The sequence below is a fragment of the Festucalex cinctus genome, chromosome 6 (genome assembly GCF_051991245.1).
Source record: "Festucalex cinctus isolate MCC-2025b chromosome 6, RoL_Fcin_1.0, whole genome shotgun sequence".
Taxonomy (NCBI): Eukaryota; Metazoa; Chordata; class Actinopteri; order Syngnathiformes; family Syngnathidae; genus Festucalex; species Festucalex cinctus.
The window spans coordinates 22224880-22245991 of record NC_135416.1 but is presented as its reverse complement, the minus strand read 5'-3'; the positions used below and the strand labels follow the sequence as shown (position 1 = coordinate 22245991).

General features: G+C 38.2%; 1 protein-coding gene across 11 annotated transcripts in view; it reads right to left on the bottom strand.

The window, feature by feature from the left end:
* Positions 1-21112, bottom strand: part of tenm3 (teneurin transmembrane protein 3) — a 289706-nt gene that overhangs the window by 53610 nt on the left and 214984 nt on the right. For all 11 annotated transcript variants that reach the window (XM_077525263.1, XM_077525258.1, XM_077525259.1 and 8 more), the window contains 6 exons: positions 20766-20894; positions 16403-16534; positions 16199-16334; positions 13720-13863; positions 4578-4649; positions 2089-2266 (listed from right to left, as the gene is read on the bottom strand). In XM_077525263.1, coding sequence (XP_077381389.1) covers positions 2089-2266; positions 4578-4649; positions 13720-13863; positions 16199-16334; positions 16403-16534; positions 20766-20894 — 791 coding nt within the window. The remainder of the gene's footprint in view (positions 1-2088; positions 2267-4577; positions 4650-13719; positions 13864-16198; positions 16335-16402; positions 16535-20765; positions 20895-21112) is intronic.

Here is a 21112-nt window from a genome sequence, read left to right as displayed (position 1 = left end):
ATATCAAAAACTTAATTAAGAGGACTATGGCTCAAGTGTAAAGACTCAAATGGTTTATCCTGTGACAATGGGAAGACGGTTCATTAATTTCTATCTCTAAATTGAAATGTAAGCACTACATTAAGACTACCAGTTGAACGTAGAAAGAAGAGAACCAAACTATAATGCAAATTATGTAGATCACTTTTGAAAGTGTGAACAATTTTCATCATGATGACAACAAAGAAGAAAAGCACAGATACAATTACTCTGAAAAAGCTGTAATCGTAATACGGCGTGAAGATCACTCATTAGAACTCTTTGACTGCCAAAGACGTTTAATTATGATTAGTAAAATTCCGATGAATGGAATGCGATCTTTAATTTAGTAGCCACTTTGTATATGTAGTAAAGGCAAACAATATTCTTTTTGCCTTGAAAGATGAGTTAAAATGCTCAAAAGCGGCTGGCACTGTGGATTTTTTTGTTTTCTTTTTATAACGCCTGGCAGTCAAAGAGTTAGCGAATTTAAACCAGTAATTTAATAAATAAATAATAAATAATTCCATTAAATACACAAACTCTACACACCCCTGTTCAAATGCCATGTTGCTGTGATTGTAAAAAAACAAAAACAAAAACAAAAAAAACCTATACATTATTTTTAAATAAATAAATAATACAATTCAGCTGTTCTACTGGGCCTTTCCTGATATTTTTGCTTACTAGCAGAAGCCAGAGGGAATTTGTGCTGTTTTGAACTGTTCAAAATTTCATTTAACCATCACGCAATTCTCCTTTCTCGATTGGTTTCAATTGGATCATGGCTTGTGCTCGAAGAACAAAAACATGTCAGGAATAGCCTATTTAAAGGTTCCCTGTAAGTGGCCAAACAGTGGCCCGTATTTTATAGTTTCTGGACTTAAAGGGACAGTAACGTGAAAAAGCATCTTTTTGGAGCTTTTAGCCATGTTAAAATGCAAATTCCTCACCAACAATATCACCCAAGTGGTGTTCTCCATTCGCCCCTCTTTGAGAAATTCTAGGTCATTCTGCTCTCCAAGCAGAGGCCCCTCCCAACCCGAAAAAACGAGCGGGTACTCACTCTATGACGTCATGAGGTGCGGACCCACCCCCGCACCGCCTATTCGGACTAAACACACGCCTAATTTCTCGAGACCGCCATGCTTGCAGGATAGTGATAAAAGTAGCCTTTATCAGTAAACATCCAAATGAATTCAAAGCAATCAATTATTCTTCACATTTGCAATTCCAAAGTGCAATGACAATTGGCCACTTTAAATTTTCTTTCTTTCTTTCTTTCTTTCTTTCTTTCTTTCTTTCTTTCTTTCTTTCTTTCTTTCTTTCTTTCTTTCTTTCTTTCCCTCCTCCTTCATTACAACTTCTTGCAGCAAGGAGCAGTTTTGTTTCAAATGTTCATTGAAGAACTGAACAGCCATCCGATTTCCACATTTTTGAAGACACTGTTGTACTGCAAGGGCTGGCCGGTCTTGCGTGGCCACAAGTACTCAAACGCAGCGCTGCAGAGTTTTGTGGGCGGTGCTCTTGGATCAGAGGGGCGTGGCAACCACACGAGGAGAAGCGGGATTTTACTGAACTGGGCATTTTACTTCTGCGTTAGAAAAATAGCCAGCAAAATACCTAACATTTCATAAAAAAATTAATCGCCATGGTGTCAAACGTAAGACTTAAGCATTATATGCCTATTGGTAACTGTGGAAGGGCTTGAAATACCGTGATATACGACCTTTAAAATCATGTTTGTACTAAAAATTCCCCCCTGCCAAAAGAGTGATTTTAGACTTGTTTTCCATTGGTTTGCAGCAGATTTATTTCCCTGCCTTCAGTTGCTATGAATGCCCCCAGTGACACTGACACTGATTTGAACATGGGTGTATATAGACTTTTTATATCCACTGTAACTACACCCCCTTGGATCACATATCTTGTCAAATCGAGTGTCCTTGCAACTAAAAAGAACATATACTGACTTGATGTTTAATCATAGGTCAAATCATCTGTGGCTTGTGTGCACTGACATGGAACTGGTTTGATTGAGATTTGCAGTTTGCCTTTTTTTTTTTTTACCTGAACTCCATTACACTGGTAACATTCCCGGAGGGGAAGATCCTCCTGATGTAGTTGAAGTCTCCCACATATACACTGCCATCGGCTCCACATGCCAGAGCAAGGGGTGCCAACAGCTTATTGCCCTCTGCTTGCCCATTGCAGCTGGGGCAAGAGATGCTACGGCGACGTCCATTTCCTACAAGAAGATGTTGGAATTAGAGATGAAGCAAATCCTCAAACTATTTTAGTACCAATTTTTTTTTTAAAAAAGAAAAAAAAGTGATTGACGATTTCTTTCTTTTTGCCTCGTGTACACATTTATTTGCTGTGCACCGTTGGGAAGATGAGTCAAGCCAGCTGAGCAACAATTGTTCATGCTATGTATGACGGTAACATGACAATGACGTAGTGAGAAGGCCAAATTAAAAATAAACCTTACCTTACCAAATAATGCATAGACATCAATGCCTTGGCATCAATCTTCCCTCTAATTTTCCATTTGCATTCACACAAACTTCTTGAGCGTTCCATGGACTAGGATGAGCAACATCCACTCACATATCAATGGACTGACAATGCCATTTATTCACCATAGCGAGAAGTGAAGCCACTGGCGGACATCTTATGTTGCCACCCACTAAGCGAAGCAAACTGGAAAATACTTATTTTCCCACAGTGTTTTCATTTTATTTACGGTGAAATGCCGCCGTGTGTGGTGTATGGTTGTATCAATAAGTCTGCAAGAAAAGATACATGCACATTTCATTGCTAAGAAATTAATAACGCATTTATAAATTTTCTCTCATAAGCTACATCGGTGAGTGCTACTCAAAGATTTGTCTACATCATGTTGTCAGAACCATGAACAATGTGTTTGCAAAATTGGCTCTGAAATGTAAACCTGACTGTTAGTCCATATATATATATATATAATAAACCCTTGCCAACATCAGACATGCACATGGCGGCCAAACCAGTATCACACCTGTCCAAAACCTGAGATCGTAAATTACACGATGCATGTTACAAAAAAATTCAAACCACTTATATATCAGATTTGTGACACGATTAGAATCAGCCCTACTTTTTTTTTTTTTTTTACTTATTCATAATCACACGGGTCATTTTAAGCATAATTATGTTGCAAAACAATTTGTATAAATATGGACACTCAAAAATAATGGAAAACATGTCATTTATTAAAACATGAAAATTTCGGAAATGCGTGAAGAGCCTCATTTCAGGGGCTTGTAAACTACGCCCATATTTGGACTTCCTGAATGGAGCGGTTTGCTCAAACCACAGTAGAATATGTACAGTAGAATGTTTCATAGCCCCAAATCTCACTTATTGTCTGGAGAAGAAAATACAGTTTGCTGCTTTGCACACTTTCAATTTAAGTGAAAAACGTCTGACTTTTTTTTGGCTTAGTCCCATCCGTCAGGGGTAAATATCTAAAAATGAAAACCAGTTGGTCGTTCATTATTTACTGATATGTGTTATCTTCGTACACCTTGAATTGGTTGCCAGCTAATCACAGGGCACACATAATCAAATATGTCATCTTCGTTCTCGACGTAGAAAAAAAAAAAAAAAAAAAAGCACAAACATCTTTACCAGCTTAAAATGTATGAAGCACTTCTCTCTGTTCAACATTAGGGATGTAACGATAAGGACAATATTGTGATATTAAAACTGCCACAATATCGTCGTCATGTTCACATGTGTTAAAAAAAATTCAAATTGATTTCCATTTGTGCAGTTCTAGCAGCCTCTAGTGGCTAGTTTATTAGTGCACTTTAATTTTCATTAGGGATGTTTTGGCCTTCTATGTTTAAAATCTATGCTAATTGTCATATGAAGGGGAATCTAATTTGCTTGTGAAGCGATCAATGTGTGCTTGCACTCCCAAGTAAGTGTCTGAAAATTGTTATTAGAGATTGTAGGTGGTTTATATGCATTGATGTACAAAAGCACAATATTGTGCTTTTTTTAGTATGAGCTCTTTTTTTTTTTTTTTTTTTTTTTAACAATATTCTGAGCTTTTTAAATATCACCAACGCCCCCAAAATATCGTGATAATTATCGTATTGTGGCGGTCATATCATGATAATATCGTGATGTTTGGATATCGTTACATCCCTATTCAACATTCAACAAGGAAACGGTGAGTTACTTTGCGAGAACAGAATTAATTGCAGCCTCCATTCATCCATGTTAGGTTTGTTTCACCCGGCGTTGGCGCTTCCTGGTTTCGTCACAGCTACATATCCCGCCCCCCAAACACAATACCTCTTTGAGATTGGTCTGTACAAAAAGTGTAGGGATCAGTGAAAATCAAGCCCGGTACATGATGTATTGTTGGGAATTCAACTCATAAATACCGCGAGAATTCAGCTTGCAGAGCAAGGTTAATTAGATGCCCCACCGGCCTCCGTCAAAACAAAAGACTCCATTCCACACACAGAGTCACTATAGTACCAGTAAACACACAAGCACTTCCTTACCCATAATGCTGCTGATGACAGGAGGTTGCTGGGAAACAAATATGTTCTCACCATTGCCTTTGTACAGGATACCTAGAGGAAATAATAACACGTTAAAAAGATGGATTAAAAAGATGGGTTTAAGTACGGTACAATGAATATAGCTTGACAGCTACAGATTTAAGATGTGATCTATACAACCTAATTCAACCGTTTTCACAATGTGTTTGTATTTATACATAAAAAGATTTAAAATATATGTTTGATGGTTATTTTTTCTAAATACATTTTTTGTTGGGTTAAAATTAGTTTAGTATAACAAAAACACAGGAAAATGGAGAAGTTCAAAATGTGGAGTGGCTGACTTGCAGCGTGGTAAATGTAAATGGTTGATGAAAAGATTAATGAAGTTGAGACATAAAGCTCCTGTGACGAGCCAAATTATTCAAATCTGGCAGCAACTTGGAGTCTAACCTGAATTATTTCATCTTTCCTTAGTTGGTTTGCGCCCGTCATTTGTTTTTATCTTAAGTTGCTCTCCATTCCCAACCAATTTTCTTTCTCAATGTGTTTCTTTATTCCCGCTTCCTTCTTTTCATCGCATCCTTTATTTATTTTCTCCCTTCCTTCTATATTATTCTCCTATCTTTATTACTGCTTTCCTTCCTGTCTGCTTAACTTTTTATTTAGTGACTTTGTGTCATGGTCTTGATGCCTAACATCTAACATTACTCCTAATTCCATGGGGCCACCTCTGTACACTCCTCTGCTTCTCTTTCATCTCTCCTTCCATTAGTAGGTGTTGATTGATCAACATAGGCACAGCTGACAAGGTTGCACCCATGCTGTGCTGCACTCCACAATAACATCAACTACACCACTGACTCTGAATAAAGCCACACTTGTGTATGTGCGTGCGTGTGCGCATATACGTGGCGAGCATGTGTTTATGTGGGTGAGCTAGACAGATGAGGAACTAACGCAGTGCTCAAAGAGAAAAACTCTCCAGCTGTGTTAAGTGAGGGCAGTGCAGTTTTCACTGCACTCTAAGTAAATGTGTTTATAAACGAGTGCATTTGACCTTGATCGCAAACCCCCAATCTAAAAACCTAAATTCAGATGCACTCACAGTGAACTGGGTGACAAGGTGTTGAAAACTCCTGAGGACAAGTGGTGAGAGAGGGATGAATAGTAACATGATGGATGGGGTGACAAAAAGAGGGAGCATATACACCAGGGGTACTCAAATGCAAATCCTGCAGTACGATTATATGGTAATCGGGCTGGGTATATATATGGGTTAATGAAAGTAATATGTGTTATAATCACTGAAGTGTTATACAAACATTGACATCAGCAAGGAGGAGATGAAAAATGTATTTTCATATTTGTAATTCAATGATTGTAACTCATTCACTCCCTGCCAGTTTCACTGAAGCAACCCACTTCTCTGTTTTACTGGATTTTGACTGATTTTGCAAGGCCCACAGATTATTGTGTTCTATTGCTATAAAAACATGGAACCTGTCAAAATAAAGACTAGAGTCTCTTCTTTCATCAAAAAAAAGTATATCTATATCTGTTTCTGTTTTGCAGCAATTAGCAGTAGAATATAGCTAAGTTTCAACATTATTCACTAACCTGTTGAAAACACTGGCAAAAGAGCTTGTTGCAACATGGCCCTGGCTGATCTCTTATACTCTGCTAGTATCTGCTGGCCATTTTTTTGTAATAACTACTGCTTTAAGTAACCTCTTCATGTCAGAAGCTGCATCAAAGCCTTCTGTCCTCTCTAGCGTTTAATAATAATAAAGTAAAGTATAAAGTATAAAGTATGTTTTTGGGAGTGAAGGACAAATTATTAAAATGTATTTATACGGTTTTGGGTTTGCATGAGGTAAATAGAAATTTAAAAAAAAATCTGAATTGTCTTAAAGTGGAATAAGTCAAGTCTTTCAGTAAATATAAGAAATACTTTAAATACCTGGAAAAAGTAAATTTTAAGAAAACAGCAAGATATACAAAAATCATATAGGACTTTAGAAATTCTATTTACCTGTGAATTACTGGAGAAAACTTACATTAAAATAATTGATTTATGGTTTTATGAAATGATACTGGGCTATAAAAAGGAAAATCAATTCAATGTCGATTAATCTATTTTTCAAACCCAGCCTTGTATGTTAATACTGTATTCCAATCAAAATTATTTTATAGTTATTAACACAAAGAACATCAAGAAAGAAATATATATTGTATATTGGGGTCCGTATACACTTTCACACTCACCATTTACACAATTAACATTCCTCTTCCTGTATTGTGCTCTTATGCTGAAAGAAAAAGCCTTCTACTTCTAGGAGTAGAAAACACTGACATTGCGATTGATATGTGCAACTTTAATAATAAACATCAATTAAAATACCCTAAATATATGACTGAAGGAAATTTCTCATCCAGGTGCACACATGCTACCGACTAATTTGAAAATCTGCATCAAGCCATCCTGACGCCACTGTGCATGTACAAGCGACGTTAATTGGTAGCAAACATACAAATAAACAAAGAATTAAGAAATACTTAAGACACCTACGTTATAGAGACGAAGATATGTTCCTTCACAAGGACTTTGGGGTTTTCTCTACAGACTTTTTGTGCATCGTTTGCATGGAGACAAGTCCCTGTATACGTGTGCTGACGCAACTAAAGCACAATTAGTAGTATGGGCGCAGACATTGTGTGTGCAACTAATTGGCTGGTCGACTGAGCTTGCGTCATACTACTGATGAGAATGCCTGAGCTCTAATCTTGGACATAGTTTGAGGGAGAAAAAAAAGCTGCTGGCAGGCCAGGTGTGGCCTGTGACAAACCAACATCGCAATCAATCAATTGAGTCCTTGTTTGAGTTGAGACAATCATGCAGAGACGATGAAGGATAATTTTTGAATACATTTGATTTCTAGCAAGGCATGAGGTTGGATTGTAGTTATAGTATAGAGCACATAAAAAAATAGGTCATGCCCCAAGTTAAGATGTCGTATTGCAATTGATATTTGGAGCCAGGATTGGACTTGGGTAGAGTTGTATCAGTTTCACAAAGCAGTAGTAGGAGCTTCACATTCACTATTAACCAGTGGATCTTTGTTTTCACATTGATTCTCTGCAGAAGTTTGTAGAAATCATATGCGAAGCGAAGGAGTTGAGTGCAGACTTCTTGCTTGTGTAGGTCACACTGATGAAAAAAATGAAGGATCGGTGAAATACAGTGGTACCTCGACTTACGAACCTCCCTTCATACGAAATTTTCAAGTTACAAAACTCCTCAACAGGAAAATACTGCCTCTTGTTACGAAACAAGTTTCAGGATACTAAAGGTAAAACTACAGTATGGGCTGCTACTCTCAACTCAGTTTCCTGAATGCAACATACATACAGCTGCCCTGCCATTGGCTATTACTGACATTTTCCTGGCATCCCATTGGCTAAGAGGGACCTGTACCGTATGTGACCATAGATACAGAATAGAATGTGTCTATGTAGCGTCCTCGTCATTTGCCCCTCAGGCCATGAGGTGTTTAGATAGTTTTACGTAAATGTATTAACTAACGGCCGACGAATTTGTGCAATAATTCTAACAACTGGTGATTGATGAAGGCACAGTAAGTTTTTAATTGCGACGAGACGGGCCTTTTTTTGGAAAAAGATGCCTCGCCGTACCTGAAGTTTCCATCAAGTTTTGGAATTTATTGAAAAGAATCACCCAGAAAAAGTGTTCACCATTCGGGCGATCGCTCACTATGATCATGTTTGCCTTGGACATTTTCGAAGGATTGTTAAAAAACAAAAAAAAACAAAAAACAAGGGCTCCAGGTGGAGGAGTGGAACCGTCACTTGCCTTCGGGAGATTATGTGCGGCTTACATGATGTAAGCGTGAGTGAATGAGTGAGCGATAAATAAAAATGAATAAATAAATAAATAAATAAATAAATAAATAAATAAATAAATAAATAAATAAATAACTAAATAAATAAATAAAATAAACAGGATTGTTAAAAAATGGCCATCATTGGATCAATTCTTTACAAAACACCAGGCAAAAACACAGAGAGAACATGAATCAAAGAGGGCAAAATATGAAGAGGACAGCAGTTAAAAAGGTAAATGAGCATCATTTTTATTCTTTGATTTTTACATTATGCACAGCTCTCATTTATTGTGCAATAATCTTATTGTAACATGTATTTGTACATGTTTTGATGCATTTTTATGCTTTATAAAACATTTATGTCTGAACTTTGGGAGGCTTGGAACGGATTAGGGCATTTACATGGAAAATGCGTCTCTACTTACAAAATTTTCTACTTAAGAACTTTCTTCCAGAACCAATTAATTTCGTAAGTTGAGGTACCACTGTAGTTTCAAAAATAACATTTCTGTCAGGCAGCTCTTATAGTCAAGAAGCTCCTCATCTTTCTGCACCAGCTGGTCTACCACACAGTTGTGAGGTTTGGGTTCAAGTTGCAACGTTTCCGTGTGGAGTTTGCATGTTCTTTCTGTGTTCACCGGGTACTCTGGCTTACTCCCGCATTCCAAAAATATAATATAATATATGTTTGGTTACTTGATGAATCGCTTGTCCAAAGGTATGAATGTGGGTCGGAACATTTTTGGAAAACCGTTCAACCAGATTCCGTTCGGTCCATTAGGTACTTTTTGTTTTTTTGTTTTCGTTGGGCGCAGGGGATCACACTCTGGTCTGCTCTAACTACTAGGCAGACAGCCGTAGAGGCGAGCAGGACGAGCAAGTGGGAGCTGGTTGTGGGCTGACAAGGGAGTACATGTATAAATTCAAAGAATGGGAGACCGCTGTGCCTCTCATTCACACTCGCGCTCTCAGTGTAGAGTTTTTATGATGCCGAGCAGAGTGTACAGTAACAAATATGCTAATCGAGATGCATGTTTGTAGGGGTTCCTTGTTGTTGCTCTTTTTGCACCATTTTCTTGCTTGTTTTTGCTGCACATGCCATGAACTCAGAAACTGGAAAACGACAGCAGATATCGCTTTTGAATGCATATCATTACTCGCATAACAGAGCAGATGACAGCGAGACCACATGACAGTGAGACCAGTGTATGTGCATAGTAATGACTTCCTATTCATCCATTGTATGTATTAGACATCATGTGTTGGAGAGATTATACCTTGCTGGAAATAATTATGTTAGTAATATGTCACTTGATGCAACTTATTTTATTACAGCTTTTGTTCAGGAGAGTTATGATAATACAGTATAACATGTTCATATTTATCATTACAATAACTTTGTTAGATACACTGGGAGCAGAGCGGTGCCAAATTCAAAATTTCAGAATTTAATTCCATTCAATGGATGAATTTGAAATTTAATTTGAATTGACTCCACTCCACAGGATGTTGAATTGAATATTAATTATAGAAAGTGAAATTGAATTCAATGCAATTCAGAGAAATGTGATGAGAATCATCACAGAGAGAATAAGACAATATTTCAATACTGTGCTCTAAACAAAATGTGCAAAATATATGTATTTTTTCGGCGGCCATTTTAAAGACTGAGATAAACCAAGGTATTCTGGGAAATAAAGTGCTTTTCTACCATCATATCAAACAATCTAAAAAATGTTTCCAATTTTAATGACCTGCTTTGTCTGAGCAGGCTTTTAAATGTAAAAAAAACAACCAACAACTAAATTTGACTTTTTATTACAATTAAGTAATGTGTACATAGTCCTCACAATAATATCTGTATGAAATTCATGTAGTAAATAGGCTTATATATTGCAAAGCTTCATTGTTATATATACTTTAATTTTGCATCATGAATTTCATGGAATTTTGATTGCACTTCCTGCAATTCAAATTTGAATTGGAATTCTGCTTACTGTTTGGCACCTCAATTCAAATTCAAGAATTGAATTGTACTTTATGGGTCATTCTCTTCTTTTTTTCTGAGAGAGAGCTCAGAATTGTTCATTCGGCAGTCTTACCGATTCAACATCTTATCATCATTGCATTATCTCTTCATTTATTTATTTTTGTGAGTATGTGCGCATTTATGTGAGTGTGTGTGCGTATGTGTGCATGCGTATGCGTGCGTGCACGTGAATTTGTGTAAATTTATACTCATTAGTTCACCTAAAACCTAATAAAAATCCCATTACCCTTCACCTTAACTGGATACTTCAGAGCCTCGCCAAAGTTGTGAAGTTCAGAAGGTCAGGATACCAGAGGAAAGGTCAAAGAAATAAATCAAAGTGAAATCCAGCACCAACTAAACACCTCCTGCCACCCACATGGTGGTTACTAGGGGTGTTAAAAAAAATTGATTCGGCGATATATCGCGATACTACATCGCGCGATTCTCGAATCGATTCAATTAAAAAAAATCGATTTTTTTTTTAAATTTTTTTTTTTTTTTTTAAGAGCTCAGAATTGTTCATTCGGTAGTCTTACCGATTCAACGTCTTATCATCATTGCCTTTTTTTTTTTTTTTGTGTGGGTGTGTGAATCGATTTTTAAACTTCCATTTTTAATGGAAAAATATTCAACAAAACCTCTGACTTCGGGTTAGGATTCACACCTTGAGCATGGAAGAATGTTATATGAACGGAACATTAAGCCTTAATATTTTATTTTAATGCTGTTCAAACATGAAACAGATTACAACCTCTATAAGACTGAAATTTCAGATAAATAAATAATACATTTTCATATAAATCTTACACTCTACAAGCTTACTGATTAGTATTTTCTAAATTTGAATGAAAAAAAATCGCAACAATCGACTTATAAATTCGTATCGGGATTAATCGGTATCGAATCGAATCGTGACCTGTGAATCGTGATACGAATCGAATCGTCAGGTACTAGGCAATTCACACCCCTAGTGGTTACCAAACCAGAGTCTTACGCCAACCCCAGAAACCTCTAAATTCCAACAAATTAAGATCTCAAGAGACCAGAGGAAAAAACTAAAGAGAGGAAGGATAGATGAAGCAGAGTGAGGTCCACAGACACCAGCACCCACTGATTCAACGAGCAGTGGGAGGGAGGCGAATTCTGTTTGAATTTCAGTAGATGCTGGTGTGATGGATCTGGCATGCATAAGGACCGCCACCAAAGAGGGGAGCCGTCGACCGTGGCCCAACAAAGAAGGCATGGCGCCCCCAGTATCCCTCAAGCCACGGCAACACCAAAGCACAACCCCCCACGCTCCCCCGGGCGGCCACCGGCCGGAGAGCCAATCCAGACACCCTAAACTCGTGGTGTTCCTCTTCTCTTTCTTAATACGAACACACCTTCCTCCTCTCCTTCTTAACCCGGGCCACGACCAATCCGGTATGGAAGTCATACATTTGATTTGCATGTTTGGTTTGGCCAAAGTTTTACGTCGGATGCCCTTCCTGACACAACCCTCTGTATTTATCCGGGCTTGGGACCGGCACAAGAAAACACTGGCTTGTGCCCCCTCGCGGCTACATTTCTGAAAAATATTTCAACAATACCATAAAAACAATTATAATAATAAATATCGCAAATTCTGTGAGAATACATCATGTATTCATTCTTACACTTTTAACTCATTTACTCCCAATAACGTATAAATACGTTTTTTAATGTTCTAAGTGTCCCAAAGACCTATTTATACGTTTTTTTGTTGTTGTTTTTTATGCTAGAGCATACAGAAGGCTTTGATGCAGCCTCTCAACTGTAAAGAACGGTTGCAGAAATGGTAGTTATTACACAAACGGCCAGCAGGTGGCAGCAGAGCAAAGGAGATCAACCAGGGCTATGTAGAAAAAAAGCTAATTACTTACAATTTTAAATAGATTTGTGAAAACTGATGAAACTTAGCTCTCTTCTAATGCTAATTGCTGCAAAATGGAAACAGATAGAAACATACTTTTTTTCCTTATAAAAGAAGAGACTTTAATCTTTCTTTTGGTAGGTTCCATGCTTTTATAGCTATAGAACACAATATTCTGTGGGCCTTGCAAAATCAGTCAAAATCCAGTAAAACAGCCGGGAGCGAACGGGTCTGCTTCTCTGAAAATGGCTGGGAGTGAATGAGTTAATATGCAAGAGTAAATTGATTTTCAAAGTGTGCCGAACTGAATCGAAAACTTTAACTTTTGAGAGACAAGATGCGAGTCATGGATTTAGTGAAATGTCCCACTTCGAGTGTGAATGTGTTTTTTTTTTTTGTTTTTTTTAATCTGTCCAGTGATTAGCCGGTGAACAGTCCAGCAGGGTGTACTCTGCCTCTCAGCCAAAAGTCAGTTGGGGTCAGGATAAGCTGTATAAAAACACTGACGGGTGGGCATTCTTATTGTACTATGTGCTATGTTATCTATTTTGACAGTATATTGTAAATAACCACACTGTACAATGTGACAAGCCGTCTGCGTGAAAGCAGTTTAAAAGAAAGAAAAGAGATATGGTAAGGAAGACAATTAGAGGGGACAAGAAAAAAGAGCAGGTAAAGGTCCGAAACATGAGAAATACCACAGGACAAATGCAACTAATCCAAGCGGGAACAAATCTATCTCTCTCTCTATCTCTCTCTCTCGCTCTCTCTCTCCCTCCCTCTCTCTCCCTCTCCCTCTCTCCCTCTCCCTCTCTCGCTCTCCCTCTCTCGCACTCTCTCACACACACACGCGCACGACCACACACCTTTTATAATACCTCTCCTACGCTCCAGTGATTAAAGCCTGTGCAAAAACAATCAGTTTGACAACTGCTGGGATTAGAATTCCTTTAAACTACAATTAAATTCATCCTCTTATTCTTGCATGCGGGATTAAACCGTTAATGATATTGATTTTGTTTTTTCTTGTGGGAAAGTAATTTAAGTGATTGGGATGACAACTTGTCAGTGTGAGGGGCATTGTGACACCAGAGATGATTTTGAAAAGTTTTGGTGACTAGAATCTGTCTGTGTCGTTTTAAATATATTTTCATCCACACCAGGATCTGTAACTCTGTCCCTTTAATGCAAAATAAAGTCCCAACAGATTGATCCACTGCTGCCATAAATGTGTGTATGCACTGTATGCAAATGTACAGTATGTACTCTATGTGATGATTCCCATTTAGTGTTGATTCCAACCAAGCCTCCTACCGTTTTGTACATCCAGAATGTGATGTTTATCGAGAGTCCATCCTCCAATGTTGGAAGCGTCCATCTCGTAGCCTTGTAAAACGGCTGTTCTCTTCTCCCACAGAATCAGGTCCAGGCAGGACTCGTATTCAAACCCCACCGACACTAAGAGACAAACCGAGGTCGGGGTCAGTAATTCAGCTGTTTCACGAACATGTGTTCCCACCAAATAAATATTAGTGCGGTCATATCTTAGGTGAGCTCTATCTATCTGCTTATATAGCATCTACTGACTCTTGCAGTTGGTTTTCCAAGGGTATTCATTGTGTGCACGCCCGCTACACACACAGCACACACACAAACACATTTTGATGAGACTTTTGGTCAGAGCAGTCGGCTGTCAGTACAACATTGTAAATGTCAAGAGTGGGAAACCTGCCAAATCGTTGTGCAAACTGTCATACATAAACATAAACATGCAGTACTGAACATTCATGAACCTGCCAGAATTTTCTACCATTTCTATTGTGTGAAAAGACAGTCACATCAGTTTAGTTTTAAAGGTAATTTATTCAAGAAGAGGAAAAGATGGAGAAAACATTTTGAAGTAATATAACTGTCTCCTTATTTGGGGAGTAGCTGCGGATTAAAATAAATGTATAAAACAAAGGAAAACATACAATAATGCTGTAGCATTATCAAATACCGGTTATATAAGTTTCATAATTGATAAGTCTCTTAACACAACTGTATATAATATCCATCTTTGTAATGCGGAATGATTAACAAAATAATGTCTTGCATCTTTTTTCTTTTTTTTTTTTTTTATCTTACGAAGGTTAACAATTTAATTCAATATTTTTATATTGATTTATTCATAATAGTAATTGAAATGCATTATGCAGACTCAAAAGGAAAAAAAATCTTGACCTCTTTTTTTGTAAATTGCATATAAATGTGACTACCTGTATAGTCAGCAAACACAGAGTCACAGAACAGTCAACAGAACAGGAATTTAAAGCTGCTCAATGTAGGAAATTGAATTTCAAATCGCTATTGCCACTTCTGGCCTAAAAATGAAACGGCACACTCCCTTCTTCACATACACATTGCGCGCATGACGTCACATTCGCAGAAAATTTGAACACAAATCCAATTTGAAAACTATTGGCTACAGTCTTGCAGGAGTACCTACTGTGAACAGCTAAGGTGTTAATCTGCTAATTATAAGATGTTTGAGTCATAAATGGCCAAATACAATGGCTATTGCAAAGATATTTTGGGACAAATTGCTATATAGGGCAGCGTTAAAATGATCATTGCGGAGTTGGTCACTTTTTTACTTGCGACTGCCACTTTTGGCCTAAAGCGTAACTGCAGCCACTGAGTTAAGCTTGTGCATGGCGCCACTCCACCGCTCCCCCACCCAAGAAACACTGACATGTTCGCCCTAAACACTCCACACTGAAGGGAAGATACAAGCTGATAAGCACAGTTGGAGTAAAAAAAAAAAAAAAAAAGGCAGCGCACTGAGTACTCATTTGGGCATTGGTGGAGCATGCATGATGTAGAAAAAGCTTTATTATTACCTTTTTGAACTCCACAATGCATCTTTAATGTAATGTGAAGTTGTTTTTGGTTGTTTGTTTGTTTTTTTTAAACAATGTAGTGTTCATTTCATCGCATTCATTTAAGAAATTTGTAGTGGTCAGCATCTTGGTGTCCCAACTGGTGCTAATGTTGGACGCTGGAGTTTATAAAAGATCCGAAACAATCACACGTTCACTGTTTTCCATAACAACGCACGGACAATCCGTAACATTTGGCAGCTCTGATGTCATCTTTATGCAGTCATAAGGTGTTTTTCCACCACTGGAAATTTTGGAGAACTTTTCAGTTTACCTTGGAAAAATTCAGTTCTCGCGTTTTTCCACCAACAACAATTACCAGGGTAATTAAATTCCCCAGGGGGCACCCAAGTACTATCTCAGCAGCAGGGTTTTCCTGAGCCAGGCAGGAACTTTGAGGGGGCGGGCTCCAGTGGCCAAGGCTGATTGGTCAAATTTGGGGGCGTTGTTTTTACATCGGCTGGCCTCAATCAAACTCATTTGAATTAAATACTGAGAACTTGAAGACGCTGTGGAAACACAATTCTAAACTCCCTGCTGAACTTTTACAACCAAGAACTCTCTTTACCCAGAACACAAGGTTCCTGGGCTTGTTGGTGGAAAAACAGCTAGATAGATAGATAGATAGATAGATAGATAGATAGATAGATAGATAGATAGATAGATAGATAGATAGATAGATAGATAGATAGATAGATAGATAGAAAGAGAGAAAGAGATAAAATTGCATGTCAGAAGTATATATATATATATATATATATATCCATTCAAGGGCAACTCTGCATGCAACCGTCAGTTGTCCATCCCTGATATAGCTAATTTAAAGACAAAGCAAAAAACAAAAACTTTTAGTAAGAAACCAACTGCCTTACCAACTGCCTCTGATAGTCCATAAACTCGTTGGCCAAAAGCATCGGTCTTGTCCCAAATGAAGGTGTAAGAAAGATTTGGCTGAGCTGGAAACCATTTTTGGAAGAGACGTCCCACCACGGCCACCATTAGATGAACCTGAAGAAGGGATTAAGTAGTTTATGTTTTCCTTAACATATTGTCATAAATAACATTTCATATCTCACCTTCATCAGGTTAAACGGTATCGATGACTGTGTCATGGTGATTTTGAGGACTGGTTTATATCCTGCAGCTCTTGAACTCAGGTAGATCAGGTTGAGATAACTGCCAGGGATTGCGGTTTGTTCTTGTAAAACCTGCAGATTAAATTACAATATATATATACATGAAATTAGCACCATAAATGAATCGGAGGGGTGATTATATTTCTAAGATGACTCTTATTGACATCCTAGTTTGCTCTTATCATGGTGGTGATGATGATGGCTGTGTATAAGAATGTTATAAAAAACAAAAAACAAAAAAAAACTTCACTGATATATGCACACTGCAATTAGCTTGCAGTTAGCCCAGGGTCTACACTACCCCAAAAGTCACCTGGGATAGGCTCAACTTACCGTTGACCCAAATGAGGATAAACAATATGGGAAATCTGAAAACGGATGGATGGATAGATGGATGGATGGATGGATGGATGGTCATAAAGCTAATCAGGCAGTCGGTGAAGGTGACTCAAGACTGGAGGAAGAATATTAGATGATCTGCCATGGATTTAAATGAACACATATTGAGAGTCAGCCATGTTTAGTTAATTTTTGGTTGAAAACATGGTCAAGTCTGCTGGTAATGAAATCTGGCTGCACTTGAAACATCCTTTCAAGTAATGTCTCCTAAACAGCAGGGGTGAGTCCTCACCTGTGCTACATCTTTGAAGGCATGTTCTAGTACATATTTTATCAGGTGCACCTGCAGGTGAAGGACAAGCAGGAGGGCTGCTTTGATTTAGATCATGACACGCAGCATACCAACACCCGCTTGACCTGCTGATGTTCACGGCGACTTTCATATCCATTCGTTTTAAATGTCCTACATTTTCATTTTACTGTGATGACTATCATTTTTACTCAATGCTCTAAAGGACAGGGGCTATGCAACATAATGAGTGTTTTGTGCATCCTGTATGTGCGTATGTTTAATCATGCAATTAGCTACTTCATTGTATGTGTACATTTTCCTGAGTCCAACGCCATCAGCAGGAGCTCTGGATGTGACCTTGTGTTGAACCTGAAGGGCGTGAGCAGTTGGCAACCATAAAAACAGAGTAAAAAGAACGAATTGGGATGTCAATGGTGGGACAGTTCAGAGCTGTTGGAATGTGAGAGCCGATGAATAGAATCTAACAAAGCCACTGAGAAAGTGAGGAACAAAAACATAATACATGCACTAAGCAGCAGCGGCTCAACCAAAAGGGCTTTGGAATGGAGGGTCACTGCTTGAGTCTCGCTGCAAGGTGAAATTTAGATTTTTTCTGATGTCACACATACGTCACAACATTAAAAACATCAGCTGAAATGACACATGCTAACAACAAATAAGCAAAATTAGGGTGTTTCCATTATTGGAGCTGTATGTTAAAATTAGTGTTGTTCCGATACCGATACTGGTATCGCCAGAGGCGCCGATACTGCATTAAAACCGTGGTATCGGTATCGGTGAGTATACTCACAAGTAACATGCCGATACCATTCATTCCAACGCTAATATAGAATATTTGGATGCAGCATCTTGTGTCTTGCTCGTGCACGACATTCACTGATATGTGACATGTTCACTGCATGCCATCTAAGATATCCTATTGGCCCTCGAATGCTCTGAACCAACAGCAGGACAGCTTTTTCATGTTGAGGAAAATATAACCTTAAGTATCGGTATGGTATCGGGATCGGCCGATACTGCAAAGCAGGGTATCGGTATCGGGGGCCAAAAAAACGGTATCGGAACAACACTAGTTAAAATGTACATTCTTGCTATTTTAAAAGTTGATGGCATACAGTATTACCATCATGTCCCAATCAATGCAATCTGTCAGACTACAAGTCACCTACTGTCAGTAGATAGTAAACATAACTTCACAGAACTCAAACTATTACTAAAAGCTTCATCATCATCATCATCATCATCATCATCATGCTATCTCCACCCACATGTATGCAGGAAGGAAAGTGATCACAATTCTATCATCAACAAAGCAGGTTTGCGGCATTGATGTGGAAGGGCTGAAGTGAAATTTGTTTTCAATCCGTCACAGAACTCACACAAGCTCACAATCTAGCTATTGGTTTAGGGATAAAACACATGTGGACACCACAATCATCAAAGTTGCCCATTCTTGATCTATTTTGATTACTGTACATCTGCTAGATTTTTTTTTCCCTACTGTACTGGTGCCTTTTCATTAGCTAAATATTTCGTGTGTATTGCAGATCCATTACATCCGCTTTTAGACTGGCCTTTTCACCACCCTCCTCTCCACTAATGGATCCAGTGCCACCAAAGCTAAAGAGCAGCTTCCCATGTGCTTTTGATCAACAATCGTCTGACGCGTTCTTCCATGTGTGCACGAACTATTCTGCTCCAACTTCACACAGGAACTCACATATACACACGCCTGTCAAATAAAACTAATTATGGAGCACCGGCTCAGATGGCCTTTTTGCATGTTCTTGCTGAGCTTGTATGGTTTTCGTTGAGGACTTTGGCTTCCTCCCACATTACAAAAACATACATGTTAGGTTCATTGAAGGCAATTTTCTTTAGGGTGAATGTGACTGGTTGTTTGTTCTTAATTCTTACTCCGCCTATCGCCCAAAGTCAGCTGGGATAGACTCCAGCTCACCTAATAAAGACAAGTGGTGTAGAAAATGGATGGCTGGATAGTTTTTTTGACCCTATAAAAGCATACAGAGGTTTGATCATCTGTTTCAAATGGTTGTGTGGACAACCTAACACAAGAAGATGGTGAAGTATACACATTCATCAAGTTCTTTTGGTTTCATTCCCTCAACCCCATTTGCACCCACACAAGCAGCATAACCCTTCCTTTATGTCGACTTTCCTTCCTCTTACATACGTTCTTGCACATAATACATAGTGAGGACCAAAATACGTCTTTATCCAACTGAATGTGTGGACAACCTAACACAAGAAGATGGTGAAGTATACACATTCATCAAGTTCTTTTTGTTTCATGCCCTCAACCCCATTTGCACCCACACAAGCAGCATAACCCTTCCTTTATGTCGACTTTCCTTCCTCTTACATACGTTCTTGCACATAATACATAGTGAGGACCAAAATACGTCTTTATCCAACTGAATGTGTGGACAACCTAACACAAGAAGATGGTGAAGTATACACATTCATCAAGTTCTTTTTGTTTCATGCCCTCAACCCCATTTGCACCCACACAAGCAGCATAACCCTTCCTTTATGTCGACTTTCCTTCCTCTTACATACGTTCTTGCACATAATACATAGTGAGGACCAAAATACGTCTTTATCCAACTGAATGTGTGGACAACCTAACACAAGAAGATGGTGAAGTATACACATTCATCAAGTTCTTTTTGTTTCATGCCCTCAACCCCATTTGCACCCACACAAGCAGCATAACCCTTCCTTTATGTCGACTTTCCTTCCTCTTACTTACGTTCTTGCACATAATACATAGTGAGGACCAAAATATGTCTTTATCCAACAGAATGAGGACATTTTTGTGAAGTGAGAACATTTTGGCCGGTCTTCACTTTGCAAAACCTCTTTTTGAAGGTTGGTTTTAGAGTTTAGGTTTGAATTGGGTTATGGTTGGGGTTAAGGTAAGGGTCTAGGAAATGCATTATGTCAATGGATGTCCTCACAAAGATATATGTACAAGGATGTGCGTGGGTGCCTATCAATCCAGAACAAAGCTTGATACATTTAGCATCTTAAATAAAAAATAGATTTCCAACAACTTAATCTGGACTGGGAAAACAAATCAACCTTCGTATTTATTAATGCAGTATTAAGATCTCTATTTTTATATAAGACAGCTCTCATCTAGTGAAGGTTAAAAAAACAAAAAAACAAAAACATACTCATCATTATCACATTGTCTTAATGTGAGCACTGCTAATAAAAAAATAAATAAAAAAATCTGTTAGGATCGTTTTTGATGAATGCCAGTGAAAACGCTTGTAGAAAACAGTTTAAAGAGAAGGAAGACAGTAATGCTTACAAAAAACAGACATGACAGATGTCTGCAGTGAATATTTTTCACAATAAGAACACAACCTTGAGTTACTCTGAGCCTGTTTTTTTTTTTTTTTTTTTTTAATATTCATTGGAAAGTCAACACCATATGCTGAAAAAACGATAAATGTCATCATGTTGATGCACTGTTGGGCATGCACGCATGATGGATGAAGCTAATTTGTTGCTCTTCATTAACATTTAAATGTGATCACTTTAAAATGTCAGATTTGTGCACAGCGAGAACCACATGGTTGCCCCATATGCACATCTAGCCTCCTATTGAATATTTCTGACCTGGGTTTCTGGTATGATGGGACCGTCCTCAGGTGAACTTCTGTAGAACATTGACAGCGGGGGTGCGACAATGACAGGACTGGGTCTGACAAAACCACTCAGGTCACAGCTGGGAATGTCATTCTCCTCCTGAAACAGACGTGCGTCAGTCAGATTTGCCCATTAATAATCATCACTTCACTATTTATGCAACAGTGATGCGACAATAACATACATAAATACAATGTATATGAGATGTGTCAGTAAAGTTCCAGGACTGCCGTCCCACAAGGATCCATTTCAGAATTTCAAATCCAAACTACAAATGTTCCCAAGAGTCTAATGTTCTCCCCCAAGTCTTTTCTGTC